The sequence below is a fragment of the Eumetopias jubatus genome, unplaced genomic scaffold, assembly GCF_037043125.1.
Source record: "Eumetopias jubatus isolate StellerSeaLion01/CBP00866 unplaced genomic scaffold, mEumJub1_p1.0 scaffold_13, whole genome shotgun sequence".
NCBI lineage: Eukaryota > Metazoa > Chordata > Mammalia > Carnivora > Otariidae > Eumetopias > Eumetopias jubatus.
This window is the reverse complement of record NW_028274819.1, coordinates 88,503,953-88,523,085: the sequence shown is the minus strand read 5'-3', so window position 1 is coordinate 88,523,085 and position 19,133 is coordinate 88,503,953. Positions and strand designations below refer to the sequence as shown.

The window sequence follows — 19,133 nt, the reverse complement described above, 5'->3', positions numbered from 1 at the left end:
TCCTGAAGGTAAAGAGAAACATGTACCGGAGCCACTTGCACCACTTGAAGCTGTATGTGCTGAGGTTGCTGAAGACCGGATGTTGACTGTGACACAGGAATATACTGAATTCTCTGGTAGTCCCCCTGCGACGTTCGGTAATCGGTTGTTAAGGTCTGGGACAGCTCTGTCATGGCTTGGGTTAGGAGGTCTGTTGTCTAGAAAAGTCACAAAACACACACTAGCTGGTAACACTACAGCTGGTACAAATTAGCCTGAGCTCAGGTAGGAAAGATCCAAAGGTGAGAAGATGCTGGAGGATTACATATGTCTATATCCACCAACCCCGATGGGATTACCCGACAGGTTCTGACCATCTTGCAGCACAGGAACGGCACTGTTCCTGTTTCTTGCTGCCCCTTCTACAGACAGTTCTGGAAAGCATCGACTAGGAGACCCACCACACACAGAAGGCCCTGGGTAGAAAACTGAGGGATAATGAGCTACCTTTGCAGCCAATTATATAGCAAGACAGACGTGGCTTTGATATCGGAAGCCGTGACGGGCGCGGAAGGGGATGAGGTGCCCTGACCAGTCACACACTTACCACCACGGTCTCCCCAGTAGCACTGTCTGTGGTTAACACAGCCGGGGCAGCACTGATCACAGCTGTCGTGAGCGGTGGATGTAAGGTGTTAGGGAGCTGGGCGTACTCTGGATGCTTCTTTCGAATGTGCTGTACCATCTTGGTCTGGACAAGTACGGCAAAACCAAGAATCATTACTAGAGTTAGTTATTTGCAATTTTTCTCAAACACAAACCCTGCCTGATTCCTGAAATCTTTCTGGTTTTGCCTTGAAAGAAATAAGGTGTGCCCGCTCCTCCCAAAGGAGCACAGAGTTTGCAAGAGGAAAAGGAAGAGGCTGAGAAGAAACTGAATACCCATGTGACCCCACACCATCAGGCAAGGTCAGCACACCTCACTCACGGTATCCCCTAACCCCCCAATACCTGCAGCAATCAATCACAAGTTCTCCGCCTCCCACAACCAAGAATGACCCCGTTTTCAAGATCTTTTCAAGATCTTGAAGGTCTTGAAGGAAGATCTTGATCTTCCTACATCATGCTTCTATAAACCTGAGCTCATAAAGCATGAGCATAAAATATTCCAATATGAGACCTTCAGCAGACCAAAGAAAAGGAAACCAACTGAGTGCTCAGATTATGTATGAGATACACTAACCCTGTGGAAATTCCACTTACTCTCTTCCCATTCTGATTTATAATCCCTATTCTCAGGAAACAGCTCCTTAGCCATCTGAACTAGACAAAACATCTCCAATAGTCCCCCATCAATTCCAAAGAAGCCAATTGCCACCTTCTCTTAAGAGATTCCTTAAATAATGACCTTGATTCGGATGCAGTCAAAGCCCTTCCCATACCTTGCTGCTGTACTGTTTGGAGCAGTGAGGACAGCACACGGGAGGGGTAGCTATTGTGCCCGTGAGCTGGGTGTGGGTGCTCAGCATGGGGTCTGGTTCTCCTGGGCCAGCTGGACGGAGTTTGCGAATGCTTGGTGGGAGCTCAGCCCCTGGATGGTTCTTCAGAATGTGGGCTTTTCGTTTGCTGGCACTTTTATAAACCTGCAAATTCAAACGCTTTGTCATGAAAGCAGTATACGGTTCCACTTTCTTACTTTAAAGCAAAATCTCTAACAATTCTGTTGTTAGGTATGAGAAATGAGAAAAAGTATTCAGGTAGCCCAAAATAAAATATGTTAGCAGCTATATTGAAGGATATATAAAATAAGAACATAATGTAGATATGCTAGGCATCTTTCTAGAATTTACACATCTAAGATAATAATAAAAATACCCCTTACCTTGAAGGTTAAGAGGTAGATGCACAGTCACAGAAAAAGAATCGTTTCAAAGGCCAGTTCATCCCACTTAGCCTTTCCACAAAAGCTCTTATATGTTTACTAGTACTAGATGCCAAAGAAACCTCCAAAATGGGAAGTCTAAAAGTGCCTAGTACGTATAATGGTGAATCTATGCTTTAAAATGTTTCCCAGTTTTGGGGCGCCTGGGTGGCTCAGTCGTTGTGTCTGCCTCAGGCTCAGGTCATGATCCCAGGGTCCTGGGATCAAGCCCCGCATCAGGCTCCCTGCTCAGTGGAAGCCTGCTTCTCCCTCTCCCACTCCCCCTGCTTGTGTTCCCTCTCTTGCTGTGTCTCTCTCTGTCAAATAAATAAATAAAATCTTTAAAAAAAAAAGTTTCCCAGTTTTAAGCTGACACAAGTACATTGTATAAGGAAAAATATTACAATGAAACAATACATGTATATTCAGTCTTTTTGCAACTGCACAAAAATAAAGGTGAAATAGTACAGTCTTCCATCACAAAACTTCTCCACATCCTACTCAATCTTCTAGAAATCCCAAACCTACTGTATATATTTTACAAGTAGGATGATAAACAATTTCGCTTTAGAGCTTAGGAATTTAAAACGAATTCATATACTAAGCTCTTGGTAAGCCTCTACTTTTATAACAAAACCACAGAGAGAAGGAAAAATGTTAAACACCAAGTCAACTAATGCTTAGGAAAAAAAATTTTGCTTAAAATGAGGCTGCACTTTTAGCCCTTTCTCATCTGAATGGAAAACTACTGAGAGGCAGGGAACCATCTGTTAAGAATAAGTGTAAGATCTAAGTATATGTTTACACATGCGGACAAATGGGCTCTACGCAGGGCTCCCAGGAAGCATCCCCGTGTGGACAGTTTCCTTTTACCTTATCACAGTACTGACAAAAGTAATCACGGTTGGGCTTTATGATGGGTAGAGTTAACTCTGGCACCTCTTCTATCTTCATGTCTGGGTGCCTCTTTGATAAGTGATTTACCTAAAGGGGGAAAAAGCAAATGAGAAAAAGAGAGCCTATTACAAAGAGAAGCGAACCAAATGCCTCTGGTCTTGACTGCTAGAAGTTGGAATCCTGGGAAGCCATGCCCCAAAACAATAAGGCATGTGGCCAGATCGAGCGTTTCCAGGTCCATCTGACGCCAAGCCTTAACAATCACGGTTAGCAGGAGTTAACAGTCATTCAGCAAATTACTGAAGGGAATTGAGTCACGGTGGATTCCATTAACACTCTTTGAAAGACCCACCGAAGGAAAATAGAAAATTACACTAGCACAAATCTCATTGTTGAATTCTCCCAATGCAAAGCCATCTTTCATTATTTAGTGCCCTGGCCTTACTGAGGACACCGAATGAGATGCAAACTCAGGTTCTAAATTTTAAATAATTCCCCATGCCTCTAGTCCTACCAGAACTGTAATAAAGTCAAAATGAATTGAACTGGCTATCCTGAGGTGTCTCCTAACCCGGTTCACACACCCTGCTTTGAAGGGCAGTTTCCTTCTATTGCTGTTTCCCATCTGGAAAGGGGGGCATTACAGAGAGCAAATGGGGAGAAGGAAAATCCCACCAAAAAGGACGTTCAGGAACACAGAAGAGAAGAGGGAAATGAAATATAAGAGCAGAGACTGAGCACGGTAAAGCAAAAGAAAACTCATAATGAAAAGTGACAGAGAAAGACTTATCCCAAGAGGTCAGCAGAAATGAACTGTGGCACAGGAGGGCAAAGGGAGGGGCGCCTGGGTGGCTCAGTCATTAAGCGTCTGCCTTCGGCTCAGGTCGTGATCCCAGGGTCCTGGGATCTAGCCCCGCATCGGGCTCTCTGCTCAGCAGGGAGCCTTCTTCTGCCTCTCCCACTCCCCCTGTTTGTATTCCCTCTCTCACTGTCTCTCTCTCTCTCTGTCAAATAAATAAATAAAATCTTTAAAACAAAAACAAAACAAAACAAAACAAAAAAACAGGAGGGCAAAGGGATCTGGGAAGAACTCCAAATTGGGCATCGTGTGCTTCTGTCTTTTCCCCTAGCCCCTGACAAAACCTACTGAAAATTTCACACAGAATACTGCACAAAGCCATCGCCATAGACAGAAATGGGTGGGTCTGGAAGCCGCTTGGCACTGACCAGCATGCCTCGTCTCCGGAAGCCCATCATACACAGGCGGCACTTGAATGTGAAGCTGTCGTAGTCCGTGGATGTGATACGAGGCTTGAACGTCTTGGAGCGGCTGATGCGGTCGGCTTTCTTGGCCTCCCTCTCAGGGTTGTGCATCCTCTGCATATGTTCCCGTAGTTTGTCTTTTCGCTATTTAGAGAGAATGTTTGAAAAGGCAGGGGAGTGGGGAGAGAGGGTAGAAAATTTTTAATTGAAGGGATTAAAAAAAGCAATTCAAGTTACCAGTAAGCACAACCTACCAAGAGGCATCCGAGTTGCCAGGGTGCTGGAATGCACAAACTCTGTCCATTAGCAAATAAGTACGTTCCACTGAGTCTTGGTTTTGGGGAAGAAAGAATTTATATGTAGTATGGAGAAGATCAAAGGATAATGGAATAAATTTGGTATTAAGAATTTCAAGACAGGGGCGCCTGAGTGGCTCAGTCAGTTAAGCATCTGCCTTCAGTTCAGGTCATGATCCCAAGGTCCTGGGACCAAGCCCCGTGTTGGGCTTCCTACTCATCAGGAAGCCTGCTTCTCCCTCTCCCCCTCCTTATGCTCTATCAAATAAATAAATAAAATCTTTAAAACAAAAGAATTACAAGACAAATTGATAATGAATGATAGGTAATACTGTATTTACAAAGCCATTTGTATGCTCAGTTCCCACACATTTTAAAAAAATGTTATGCTATTCTTCCAAATCCCACATAAATTTAAGTATTTCTCATCATATGGACTTAGAAGCTCATGCAAACAATTACACTGCCCACTGTGGATGAAGCGCACGGTCTAGGTCACAGGCCTTAGTTTGATGACCTAATCTAGTGATACATGTTGGTATGAGTCCATAGAGAAAAAAATCAAGCAGAGCCCATCCCAAGGAAAAAAACATTCAAAAAATGCCAGCTCCCCTCTTCAGCATTTCTCTCTTCTCTCAGACACGATTAAACTATTATTGGTCTTGGGGCGCCTGGGTGGCTCAGTCGTTAAGCATCTGCCTTTGGCTCAGGTCATGATCCCAGGGTCCTGGGATCGAGCCCCGCATCCAGCTCCCTGCTCCGCAGGAAGCCCACTTCTCCCTCTCCCACTCCCCCTGCTTGTGTTCCCTGTCTCTCTGTGTCTCTCTCTGTCAAATAAATAAATAAATAAATAATCTTAAAAAAAAAAAATGACTATTGGTCTGATAAAGATTTTGAACCTTTCCACCAGAACAGTTCTCCCTACATTTTGGTATAAGGACTTGTATTTAACCACTGCCTTTTTTCAGCATACTCATTTAACAAGTATTTCTTGAGTGCCCATATCAGGAACCATTCGAAGTTCAGGGTTCAACGCTAGGACCCCTCACCTACCTCTCTCTTCTGCTCCTCCTACCCCCACCCACCTCATTCCTGGAAAGTCCAGCAGAGAATTTCAGAGTCTCTTACTTTGCAGTAAAGTCTGGATTACTAGCCTTGCCCTAAATAACAGTATTTCTCTGGAGTGTCTTTAGATAGAGTGATAAAGCTCACCACCTCAGACTTCTGTTGCATTTCTACTTTTTCCCCAGCATCGGTTTTCACTAATTTCCCCCCACCCATTCCCTTTAAACAGGCCAGGTTATTGTAACTGCCTCATTACAGAAGTCCCAAAGCCACCTACTACGACTACTGCCACTACACCAAGCTCTGCATACAGAGACAGACACATCTGCTGAAGGCCAGATCTCAGCAAGTCTTTTCCATCCTAACAGCCCTAAGCCCAATCCATTATGCCTCCACTCTCTCCTCCTGCCTAAATCCTGCCGCTGGATCAGCAGTATTCCCAGACATCTAGCCTCCCAAGCTGCAAAGCCCAATTCCTCTCTGTCCACCCATCAGCCTGGCATCCAGACACAAAGTGCTACCAATGCTCCCTCAGATGTTTGTCTTGGATATGGACCCTCTTCTCCATGCCCGCTGACTAGGTCTTAGTGCAGCCCAGCTGTAAAATGCCCCTGGAGCATCTTTACCTCTCTCCCTCTCCTCCTCCCATCCCTTTCTCTAGCAGGCTCACTCTTCCCCACCCTTCAAGGAATTCAAGTGTCACCTACACCCCAAATCAGAGTGAATCCTTCTCATGGCATTTTTTTTTCTCTATTACAGTAGCAGTAATAATTTTTTTTGAAGTTTTATTTACTTAAGTAATCTCTACACCCAACATGGGTCTCAAGCTCATGACCCTGAGATCAAGAGTCACATGTTCTTCTGACTGAGCCAGCCAGGCGCCCCAGGAGCAGTAATAATTTTTAATGCACATGTCAAATTTCCTCTTTAAACTGAGAGTTCCTGAAAGTCAAAAGGTCCTACCTTTTGAAGCTTGTAGTAGGACAGTTACAATTTAGTAGAAGTGCTACAACAGGGTCACAAGTAAAGGGTCCTATCGGAATACGTAGGAGAAGCACTTAATCCAGTGGGGGGGGGGGCGGGCATCAAGAAATGCCTCTGTACGAAGTGACATCAGCCAGATGGAATGATGAGAGAGTCTGAAAGTGTATTTCAAGTGGGGGGTTGTGAAGGAGAACAGATGCAAAGTCCCCAGGAGAGACAGCATGCCACACTGCAGTAAACCACAGAGCTCAGTAGAGCAGAGTACAAAGGGGAAGGCGGAACTGCAGAGGTAATTGGGAGCCAGGTTCGGCTTTTTGCTTTCTGGTTTTTTTTAAGATTTTATTTATTTATTTTGACAGAGAGAGAGACAGCGAGAGAGGGAACACAAGCAGGGGGAGTGGGAGAGGGAGAAGCAGGCTTCCTTCCCACGGAGCAGGGAGCCTGATGCAGGGCTCGATCCCAGGACCCTGGGATCATGACGTGAGCTAAGGCAGACGCTTAACAACTGAGCCACCCAGGCGCACCCCAGGTTCTGTTTTTAACTAGAGTTTGGGTGACACACAATATTACATTAGTTTCAGGCGTACAACATAGTAAGTTGACAACTCTCTACATTCTGTTATGGAAGCCAGATCTTGTGGTGGCTTTTTTTTTTTTAATTAAGTAAGCTTTATGCCCAACGTGGGGTTTGAACTCATGACCTTGAGATCAAGAGTTGCATGCTCTACTGACTGAACCAGCCAGGTGCCCCTTGGGGTGACTTTTAAGTGATAAGCACTTTGGATTCTATCTAAGAGGCTACTAAAATTAAAAGGCCCATGACATTGAATTTGTTCTCTAGAAAAATAACTCATTATAGTCTGAAAAGTGAATTGTAGATACATTGTGCTTTTGTACCGCGTCAACTTGGCTAAGGGGAACTAACTGTATTTACATGGATCCCAATCCTGGTGTGGTTCTCAGTCTTCGCGAAGAGAGGCTCGCACCAGACTGGAAGGCGGGAATGAAGCAGTGGCCATGATGCTCTGTGGGCCAGGGGCAGGGGCGCTGGGAGAGCCCCGCTCACCCTCGCTGGCTCCCACTCAGCCACCCATTCTCTTGCTGAGGGCAGGCGCCACAGGCAACTCAGCGTCCATCGCCACAGGCAGCAACATTCCTCTGTGGCCAGCACCGGCTCTCTTTCATGAGCCCGCTGGAGGTGCCTGGCTTCCCAGGTTCCCAGAGAAGTTCCCATTGTCCACCCGGACCAGGGCTGCAGAAGGGTGCATTAGTGACTTCTCTCTGATCCTCCAACCTCTCCTGCCAGACCCTTGCTTCTCTATCTTCTTCTATGATGAAGTTCTTATTCCTGTAAGAAACTCCCTTACTGCATAACTCCAGTGGGTTTGCTTCCCTGATTGAACCCTGTCCTAATATATCTGGTGAGAGTGAAAGAGAAAATGAAAGGAGCAAGGTTTTTCACATGCCTGGTGCTCAAATGGTATCAGGCACAAAAAAGATAATAAAAAAATACCAAACGGTAGGATGGATGGATAGCTAACTGGTTAACATCATAAGACAGGGATCCTTTTGGATATATTGTTGGTGTTGTTTTTTAATTAAGAAACAAAAAAGAACCTAGGTCAATTTAGAGCTTTCACATTAGAGTTCTCTGCAAAGGTCTAAACTGTACTACTGTATACTGAAAGCCAGCAGGATTATATTCCACAACACATCAAGTTAAAGTTTGAAAATTACTTCCTATATCTCTTTATCATCTCCACATTCTATACAATGCATCTTTTTAAAATTAGTTTTTCCCTCCAGCATCTGTTTCTGAGTCTTTCCCAGTTTCTATGACAGCATGACCTACAATCACACTCACTAATGTTTCTTTATTGAATGTGAGTCATCTGATTTCCCAATGAAGTATATATTTATCAGTTTCATATTTCCTTGTTTAACTCTTATCCCTGAGTCTCCTGTGGGTTTTCCCCTTGCTTCTTCTAAATTCCAGGCAGGCTACTGATACTTATGAAGTCTTATTTTAATCCTTGGAGTCATGACCATTCCCTAAAGCTGCCTAAGCTGTTCAGTGTTCCACAGATTTCCACAGATCTCCCTCCTTCCCTAGATGACAGTCCTGAGACTTTCAGGGCTCAATTACCAGGCTCTGATACATAGTAAGTGCTCAATAAAAATCTCTCAATTTGGTAAGTAAATGGATTGTTCTCTTAGGAATTCCTCAACAGCAATTTAGTTCCACTTATTGTACATCTGGATTCTCCTAAGGAGATGTGTTATTACTCTATTCGGCAGTTTGAATTAATTATTTGGGGATATTAAGGTGAGGTTTTTCCTTCATTTTATCGTAATAACCAAGTCAAACATGAGACATAAAATGCATCTCAAGTTCAGCTCTTTGTAAGTAGGTGATTAACGGATGAAATGAACAGATATGTATCCTTAGCCCGACATAATGTTAGTGGCCGTGAGAACAACGTTAGGCCGTTCACGGCTTCCGTACCTTAAATTGCTTCCCACATGTGGAACACAGGAAATCTTTGCGGTCTGAATGTCGGAGCATGTGAAGACGCAGTTTGTCGGGACGGCAGAAGGCCTTGTCGCACTCTGTACACTGGTAGATCTTTTCTGAATGGAAGCTTCGCACGTGTTTTTTCACCTGGCAGTTGAAGACACCAACAAGTCAGAGGACTCGGGCACCCAAAGGAAGGACAAATGGTAGCTTATCAACACTAGAGGGAGCCAAACGCATTCCCATGGATTTTCATCAACCTGACGGTGTAATCCAATCAAATGTGACTGATAATTGGCCTCCATCACACACAGTACCCCTGTCACAAAGAAACAGAACAAGCAGCCAGAAAGCTTTATAAATCTTAACCTCCCACATAACTTGAAGAAGAGGAAGAAAGAGTGCTTGCTCAAAGCCCTGATCACATGGGACCCATTTTTCTTTCTCTCTCTCTCTACTTTTTTAAGATTAAGCAGAGTTCCTCTGGATTTTAATAAATCTTGGTAAAAATTATCCACAGAAAGACAAAAAAATAATTCTTTCTCACTTGTTTCTGCCTCCAACATGTATAGAAGCAATTTAGCCCCTTTTAGTAATTGGTCCTTTTGCATCTTTCCATTAAATCAGGTTCTGAAAGGGACGCCTGGGTGGCTCAGTCGGTTAAGCATATACCGTCAGCTCAGGTCATGATCCCAGGGTCCTGGGATCAAGCCCCATATCGTGCTCCCTGCTCAGAGGGGAGTCTGCTTCTCCCTCTCCTGCTCCCCCTGCTTGTGTGCACGCTCTCTCTCTCTCTCTCTCTCTGTCAAATAAATAAATAGATAAAATCTTTAAATAAATAAATCAGGTTCTGAAGAATAAAGACATGAATTAGATGATATAAAATACATTACCCATTTATGAGAACGATACAATACCAGCATCATTTCTCCTTAAACTTATTCCCTATACTTCTGGATAATTTAAATAAAGGAATATGGCCTCAATTCTCTTAGCTGTAAATACCCAATGAAGGAGAGCTGTGATGAGAGCTAAGTAGTGAGTCGTAGAGAACTATTTCTATAAGACATTTTGCTTCATTGTTTTTGAGTCTCTTTTGCCATTAGATTCTGCCATAAGTCACTTTTCTAATTGTTTGTGTGAAGTGATAAAATTACCAAGACTCCCCAAACTAGCAGAACTATGATCTCCTTTTGTCTGGGTAATTCTTTTTTAAAGAGAAAATATTTTTACTAGTTATATTTAATTATTCATTGACTAGCATAGAACTAGCATATCATCACTTGAAGTTCAAATGAAATCATGAATATTCTGGAATTTATCCTCACCTATTTTGCTCCAGAATATAGTCCAAGGAAGGAGGTCAGTGCTTGATACAAAAGTATATTATATACCAACTCTCTCTTTGTTTCCTTCCAAAATGCATGACCTTAGTAAAGCAAGACAGGATACCACAGTAGTAGAGAGAAAATGTTTCCAGGCCAGGAAATGGGAGCATGTCTTCTATAGGCTCTCTATATTTTATGAGTAGAGGGTACTGGCAAAGATTAAGAAAGACTTTGTAAAAATCACAATCAGATCTGGGTATTTGTTACTTGTAATAAAACTTAAATGTTTCAATGCCAATGTCTGATTTGGACAATTAAGAGTTATGATAATCTTTATCAAAACAGCTTGATTGAAGAAATACCATTCTCAACCATAACGTTGTTTCAAGGACGGGATGAAAATGCAGGCGATAGGCAGTCTCAACTTTCCAAACATCAAAGTTTCTTTTACCAAAGAAGAAAAGCATACGGGAGTCTCAGGAACAGACACTCACCTGGATAAAATCTGGGAATCGTTTCTTACAAGTTGGGCATGTAAAGCAGCCATCATTGATATGAATGGCCACATGATCCTTCAACAAATCAAGGCGGTCAAAGGATTCTGGGCAAAAAATGCAAGAATAAGTCTTCTGGTCCGAATGGAGTTTCATGTGGCTCTCCAAGGACGCACTGCTGATGAAGCCCTTGTTACAGAGATCACAGGTCAGCGGGCAGTTCCCCTCCCGCCCGTGGAAGCGCAAATGTTGGTCCAGTTTGTCCTTTTCACGGAAGGCCTTCCCACATTGCAAACACTTAAAAGGCCGGAAGGACTTCCGAATAAACAGATGCTGAAGAGCTGCATTCTGAAAGACACACACAAATACAATTATTTAGCGAGGAGGTCAAGTGAGTAAGCAGCTCACACATTTATAGAGAAAGAGGATGATCTCTGCAATCAGACTTTCCATAGCAATTAAACTCTGGGACACACAGTTGAAAGAAGATTTTCCTGGTGAAGACATTAAAAATGAAGCCATCCCCAAAGAAGTTCACCCTGAAAAGACAAACCTTCTCTATGTCTTACAATATTTATGGATGTATGGGTTTTTTTTTTTTTTTTAAGAATTAAGTAACAGCCAAAATAGTATTCCCAATAAAGGATTTGTATAATAAAACAAATCCCAGAGTTGAGTAGAATAACAATTGGAGATTTAGAAGAAGTGACGTGCGGTAAGTCACACATGCATGAGTGAAGTTGGAGCAAGTCAGCCAAATGTTACTTGCTGAAGTTCTTGAGAAAAAGGATTCAAAGCTTGATTACAATGTTTAGAAAAAAAAAAAAGATCTAAAAAGAACTGAAGAGTAGTACTTGCCAGGGGCTGGGGAAGGAGGCAATGCATACAAAGTTTCTTTGAGGATGATGAAAATGTTCTGGAATTATAGTGGTGATGGCTGCACAACTTTGAGAATATTCTAAACACCACTGTAAAAGGGTGAATTTTATGGTCCATGAATTATATCTCAATCTGAGAAAAAGAACTTGAAAGAGAAATGAAGGATAACGATTTATATGAACATGTTCATGCATGAGGTAAGATATATGAGCACACATTATAAATGGAATATGTATATTTGACCACTTCCTACTTAGAAAATGCAGAAGACAAGTTCTTGGTGTAGCTAGTTAGTTCCACTGGTTAAAAGGCCATGCTAACAAAGTTAAGCTTATCGCTTTGTTCCCTGTCTAGACTAGTCAATTTTCCTCTTTTTTTTTTTTGCAGTCACAGATTGCACTTCTAATGCTGATTAGCCATCTTGTAAATTCATGTAATTGTTATAGGGAATCCAAGTGAGAGAATATGGATATTCAGTACAAATTCATCACTACCGCTGGAAAAACAACTCATGCTCTGCAGAGAGCAGATCAACAGAATCATCTTTCACACAGGGAATAGAGCGTCAATGTTTTAGTTATGCTATAATGAAGACTCATTCATAGGTTCTTCAAAATACCACAGGGAAAGCTCTAGAGAGCTATGGGGGGGGGGAATCCCTCATAAAATATTTCTGTGAATGGGTGAGCCTGTGTGACTAAGGGACTAGTAACTGAAGGATTAATGGAGACCTTAATGCATTATTGGTACAATGAACCATGCTTAACCCCAACTTCTAAGCTAAATTTAATGTGAAAAAAATCATTCAGAAAAAAGCAAAATAATAATTTTTTCTTTAGTGAAAATTCTGAACACAGTTACTATATGACTGAAAACTTCCTCCTCAGGGTCTTTCATGGGGCCGGGAGAGATATTGCACCTACTCATTTATCTTGAGGAGGTATTTAGAAATTCTGTTGTCTTCCCCAGTTGACTGAGGCAGGACTGCATTATATCTTACCCTCCTTTGTATCTAGAGCCCTTAAACTATAGCTTAGCTCATAGGAAGTGCTCAATAAAAACTCCAGAATTAATGAAATGTATTTCATATGAAAAACAAAAAGAACTCTTTCAAAGTCTCTTTTACAGCACCTGCAGAGATCTGTAATAGCAGACCATTCTCACATCAGTCACAGAGATTTCTGGCACTTTATTATACTGTTCAGCAGTTACCCAATCTTTTTACTCTATCTGAACAAATATTTATTTTACAAAAAGCTCTCACTATTCTGGCTACTTTCAAAACTTAATGGAAATATTGCAAATAAACAAATACTATCCTGAGATTCAGACATTCAAGATTTAGAGTGCTTTCAGCATGTAAGAATCATTTCCTCTATCCAAGTTCAATAAGGTTTCCAAGGGCAGACACAATGTACAACTGATCTTGGTCCCACTGGGGACTCCACTCCTATTCGGGTGCCAAATCTAGAACTCGTTTTTGTTTTGGACTATTATGCTAATAAGTCTTCTGTCATTTCTGATTAGTTTGAGTGTCCTCAGACACTTGATCGCTAAACAGCCACTGGGCTCCACGTTCTTAGTTCTGTCCACAAACCTTGTTCTTGTTGTCTTTCTAATTCCCACGGAGCCCTGAAGATGATATTTCTCCGATCTGGTGATCCTCATGTAATCCACACAGTACAAGGTAGTGAAAATGCTGAAACTTTCCCACCTCTTGACCCACTTGCAGGCCATTTCTACTCTAAGGTATCCTCTGTAGCTCAGAGCTATGCTGGCACACATTTCTAGAAGAAGTCATGAAAAGTGGCAGAAGTAGCACAGATGGATCCATTATGGATCTTCTGATCCCTGAGTTGCCATCAGCCAGGCACACCATACCATACGGTCCATAAGGTACTCTAGGGTGCCAAAATGCTACAGTTGCTAAAATCTGTGATGGGGGATTCAACTCACACTGAAATGAATTCTAAGTCAACAGATTCTTTGCAAACAAAGACCTATAATATTTCTAAAATTTGATATTAATAGCTAAGGGAAATTAATTCTTGATCACTTTTCATATTATTTTGATCTTGACACCAAAAGGAAATCAATCCTGTTTGTTTGTTGGCTTTTTTTTTTTTTCCTAACTTTTCTCTGCCTGTTTTCTATCTGGCCTTCAAAGCCTTTAGTTGGCTAGCCCTACCAATGTATCTCACTCTCCACTGTCCTTCAACTGGCACCCCATGCTAGGGTCAAGCTACGATGTGCACTGTCCCCAAACCATTGCAAGCACATGCCTATGTGCTGGCCTTTGATCCTATGGCCAACAGCCCTGGAAACAGCCTACCTTCTTCCTGTCTCTCTCTCAGACCATTTAAGGCTTGCTTCATCCATGAACTATTCCCTGACTCCTTCTCATCTTTCTTTGGCCTTTCTCACTTCCCAGTTCCTATAGCAATTATAGGCTACACTTTCAAATTTAGCCCTTGACTATAAGACCCATTACATGAGCACTATCTCCCAAATTAGACTGTAAGCTCCTAGCGAACAGGACTCATGTGAAAACTGCATTGTGTCCACAGCCTAGGGCTGAGTATATAGTCAGATCTCACTACCATTCCATAAGTCATCCAAATTGTTGTAGAACTGGATGGGATCCTGGAGATCACTTAGTCCTACCCTTCGTTTGGGGTAGGAGGAATCTGCTACCCACAATTTATTTATCAGTCTATCTGAAAATAGATGGCTATGCATTAACTAGTTTGTATTTACTATAGATCCCACCAGGATTTAGTAGACACAGGTCGCAAAGAACATCAGGTCAGGCAAACACTTCAATAACGTTCTGTTGTGTGGAACACAGGAAACGAACCTACCTGCAGCTCCAGCTGAGCAGGCAGCATTAGAGGAGAGAAAAATAGTTACATTACCAATTGGGTTGGAAGACTTCCATTCAGTTGGTCATTACCAATCTGGATAGAAAAGATGAAAAAATACATAGCCCTAATTCTTAGAATGTGTGAGAAGAAAAAACACAAGAGCTCAACTAAGACTGACCTCCAAAAGCCAAGTGCACATGGCTTTTGCTTTGACACAAGGAACCTTGTACCCAAACCAGTCACCCAATGCACTGAAGGATACGAACACAGAGCTACACCAGGCTTGTACAACCACAACTTCACTACATGTGTGGGCTTTTATTTGGAGTTGTTTTTGTTTTTCTGGCAAAAAAATTAAATCTTGTAGGCATTTCTCTGGACTTAGTGAAAAATCAGAATGGCCAAAGCAGAAAAGACAGTCATGGAGCAAGAGTAAAATGCAGATTGGGAAATAATGTAGAATGATGGATTAGGAAGGTATTAACTCATAGTTTTTTTGCCTTTCTGGTCTATATTCATGTATGTTTCCATAGCCTTTTGAAAGAATATACATGGAGCCAAAAATATTATATGTTTCTATCACAGGACCCTTATAAAGGCTACTTAGCCTCAGAGTGCTGACAACCTTTCAATGTTATTATATAGCTATAAATGTTTAAATGTATTTTTATAGGAAGGCAGGGACTTGACTATTTTCCAAGGTCCCTTCTAGCCTATAGGCAAATAAGAAGACCAAGAGAAATATAAGCTAAACGTAGGCAAATGAGAAGACCAAAAGAAACATAAGCTAGAACAATCACCTCTCTAGAAACTGTAAAGCCTGGAAAGTTTTACAAAAAAATCTCTTTCTAGCCACACATAAAGTACAATAAAAGTATATACCACTGCCATAGACAGTGGTGTAAGTACTTGTTTTCTGGATGGAAATTGGTCAGCACATGCGCTTATCCCACAAAACCCTATTGTTCTCTACATGCATCCCCTCCAGGAACTAACTCAGACTCCCATGCTATCTGTGAGGTAAGAGGAACACACATCTGACCTGGAGGCCACGGAGAACGTGGGGCCGCATGCTCTAGAGTCGAGACACAGGCCACAGAAGTCAAACACTGATCAACTCCCGAACCTGGTGCTTAACTTCAAGCTGTCCCAGGTGTGTAAACTGTACCTGCCACAGCAACATGGACACGGGTCCCTTTGCATTGATGAGTAATGACATTTGCTAGTCTCCCCTTGGAAACTGTAGACAACCAAATTCATTTACCCAAAATTAATCTCAGAGCCATCAGTAGGCATGGATTAGAGTGGCTTCGGTGTAAATAATTACTACAATTAAATACACTTATTTCCCCATTTCCAATCTGTGAGGTTAGGGATCCAGAGAGCTATCCTACTTGAACCATACTAGTCCAGAAGCTGCCAAAAGCCAGGCTTCTGTGTCATTACTAAATTGATGGAATCTAGGACCAGCCATTCCAGCCTGTCACAGGACACAAAGATACTGAGAAGCAGATAACACATTATTCCTAGATAAGGGGATCGAGTGTGTCGTAGGCTAGATGCATGATTTCAAAGCAGATGGTGAGTAAATTGGGAAAACATGGCACCCAGAAAGCCAGTTGACTGGAGAAAGGGCAGCATCTCGTGAGGGAGGAGCTCTGCTTCCCACTTACTCGGATACGCTTGGCTCTGCGCATGTCATCCGCCGTCAGAGTGCTCTGGGTGGGCAGCGGGCTCTCCTCGTGCTGGGGCTGCAGATGTAGGCTATGAGTTTCTGGCTCGTGTTCCAAAGAAGGCTGGGTTTCCTGTGGCAGCTGAGGGATGGGGAGAGTGGGCTGTTCTGGTTGATCCAGCCCATTCAGAGTAGCTGGCTCAGCCTCATCAAACTGCTCCTTGGTGGAAAAATGTAGCAAGTCCTGAAATTGCAATAACCAGGAATTATTTCCCCAGCTAGATAGAGACTTGCGCTAGAGAGAGTGTCAGCTAAGATTTAGAATTGCTGCTTATTTTTTAAATCTCTAGATTTAAAAAAAAATATTCTCCTTCTGGGAAAACTATCCAAGATTAGGTAACTATCCACAGGATGTAAAACTGGGAGATATTCCAGATCACTTCATGAGGAAAAGACTGACAGGAGAACTCTTCTGGAATAAGATCATTTTAACTGTTTAAACTGATTAAACAGCATCCCCCAACAATATCTTCGGACAATTTCAACTCCTTTTTTTGGTGGCGGGCGGGGGGCGGGCGGGGGGCGGGGAGGAGGAGGGAGAGGGAGAGACAGAATCTTAAGCAGGCTCCACGTCCAGCACAGAACCCAACATGGGGCTCAGTTTCATGACCCTGAGAGATCACAACCTGAGCTGAAATTGTGACCTAAACCAAAATCAAGAGTCAGACACTTAACTGACTGAGCCACCCAGGCGCCCCCAATTTCAAATCTTGAGGGCAGCAAAGTTGGGTTTTTGTTGTAACATTCAAGAATACATTCTGGTTTTTTTGAAAACATATTCTTCTTGCCTTCCCCCAGTCATGTCTAATTAACAAGCAGCCAAGTGCATACATGGCAGGACCATCAGCCTCCAGGAGGCATTTGTATTGAAGCCTGGTAATAGTTCCAAGTCCCCGGAGCAGGCATCTAACAAGGAGTTCTTCCTCCCCCAGTACCTGTGTCCCGTCGTCACATTTGTCCCCATTTTCGCTGGCTATTTCCAAGCGGATAAATTTTGGAGGGCGTCCTGGCCGTCGACCAGGGCCAAATCGCCTCTTGCCTCGTCCCCTTCCTCTGCCTCTTGTTCTGGGGACAAAAGATTAGGTTATAAATATTCATGGTTACATAGTACTCCCTAATAAATATTTTCCCTCACTGGTGCTGATGAGCCCCAAATCTTGATTTCCTCTCATTCTATTACTTTTTCTGATTCTTTTTTCTACTGGGAACAATCATTTTGATAATATGCATTTTCTTTTTTTAAAAGATTTTTTTTTAAGATTTTTTTGGTTTTTTTAGAGAGAGTGTAAGCACACATAAGCGGGATGAGGGGCAGGGAGAGGGACAAGCAGACTCCAGGCGTTGAGTGCAGGGTCCAATGTAGGTCTCAATCCTACCACCCGAGATCAAGAGTAGGCTGCTTAACTGACTGAGCCACGCAGATGCCCTGATAATATACACTTTCTAAATATCTCATCCTTGCCATCTATATAGCCCAGAGAGGTCTTAAATTGAGCTATTAAAAACTCAGAGCACTGGGCGCCTGGGTGGCTCAGTTGTTAAGCGTCTGCCTTCGGCTCAGGTCACGATCCAGGGTCCTGGGATCGAGCCCCGCATTGGGCTCCCTGCTCAGTGGGAAGCCTGCTTCTCCCTCTCCCACTCCCCCTGCTTGTGTTCCCTCTCTCGCTGTCTCCTTCTCTGTCAAATAAATAAAATCTTTAAAAAAAAAAAACAAAACCTCAGAGCACTGACACCATTTTGTTACTGAAAATTCTGTAAGCACAAACACATCTCTGAAATGATGTGAGAAATGCAGACAGGACAGAACATGCTAAGCCTTAAGCGTGTTCCTAGAGACAAGATTCCATTCTTTCCCTCTTTTCCCCTTGCTTCACTTCCTATTCCTTCCAAGAAATGCAACTAGATTCAAAAGAACTTTCTTGTTTTGCTATAAGCTTTTGGCAGGTCAAAACAAATTTCTAACTCAATTGTTCCATAATATGCCTAGTAAACACCAAGTAAATTTTATTTTATTTAATAGATTTCTAACATATAAAAATTCCTCAATAAAGAAATTCAGAAAGCGTATCATTAAAATCTTTTAGAAGATGAATGTGAGAGGATTAAGAGTACACTTACTTGATGAACACTGAGTAATATATGGAACTGCTGAATCTCTATATTGAACACCTGAAACTAATATAACACTGTATATTAACTAATTCACATCACTGGAATTAGAAAAGAGAAAAAAGATGTGTGTGAGAGATATGTATAAAATTGATCAGATCATGTTTTATTCCTCCACTTATCTATTTAGCAACTTAACAAAAATTCTATGTTGTTCCAGAATTTTTAAGACTCTTTATCATAGAAAATTCTGAACCTAGGTAAATGTAGAACCCAATGTACATAATGAACCCAATGTACCCATTACCTGATTTCAATACTTAGCTACTCATGGCTAATTTTATTCCACCATACATCACCCTCCCCGGGCTGTTTCCCACACACACATACCCACTAGACTATTTTGAAGTAAGTCCCAGACCATCATTTCATCTGCAAATATTTCCACAAATATGTCTCTACAATATAAGGACTCTTCTTTATATATTCCGTATATATAAGTTTATATGGAATATATAAATATGTGTGTGTGTATATATATATATATGTATATACCACAATACCATTATCACACCTTAAAAATCTGATACTTGCTCAGTATTATTAAATCTAGTCAAAGGTCAAATTTTCCTAATTGTCTCAAATTTCTTTTTAATAGCCAGCCAACAAATATCTTTATATACCATGTGTCATGCACGCCCCATGCTAGGCAATAAAGACAAGTCATATGTGACAGTTCTTGCCCTCAGAAGTCCGGCAGAGGCAGCAGACACACAAACCAAAAAACATCACAATATAGGGGCGCCT

The 19,133-nt window shown here is 42.1% G+C and overlaps 1 protein-coding gene across 2 annotated transcripts in view; it reads right to left on the bottom strand.

The window, feature by feature from the left end:
- Positions 1-19,133, bottom strand: part of PRDM10 (PR/SET domain 10) — a 95,994-nt gene that overhangs the window by 14,365 nt on the left and 62,496 nt on the right. For both annotated transcript variants that reach the window (XM_028120832.2, XM_088017606.1), the window contains 9 exons: positions 17,153-17,282; positions 16,159-16,401; positions 10,743-11,090; positions 8,912-9,067; positions 4,025-4,204; positions 2,774-2,884; positions 1,422-1,622; positions 587-730; positions 27-197 (listed from right to left, as the gene is read on the bottom strand). In XM_028120832.2, coding sequence (XP_027976633.1) covers positions 27-197; positions 587-730; positions 1,422-1,622; positions 2,774-2,884; positions 4,025-4,204; positions 8,912-9,067; positions 10,743-11,090; positions 16,159-16,401; positions 17,153-17,282 — 1,684 coding nt within the window. The remainder of the gene's footprint in view (positions 1-26; positions 198-586; positions 731-1,421; positions 1,623-2,773; positions 2,885-4,024; positions 4,205-8,911; positions 9,068-10,742; positions 11,091-16,158; positions 16,402-17,152; positions 17,283-19,133) is intronic.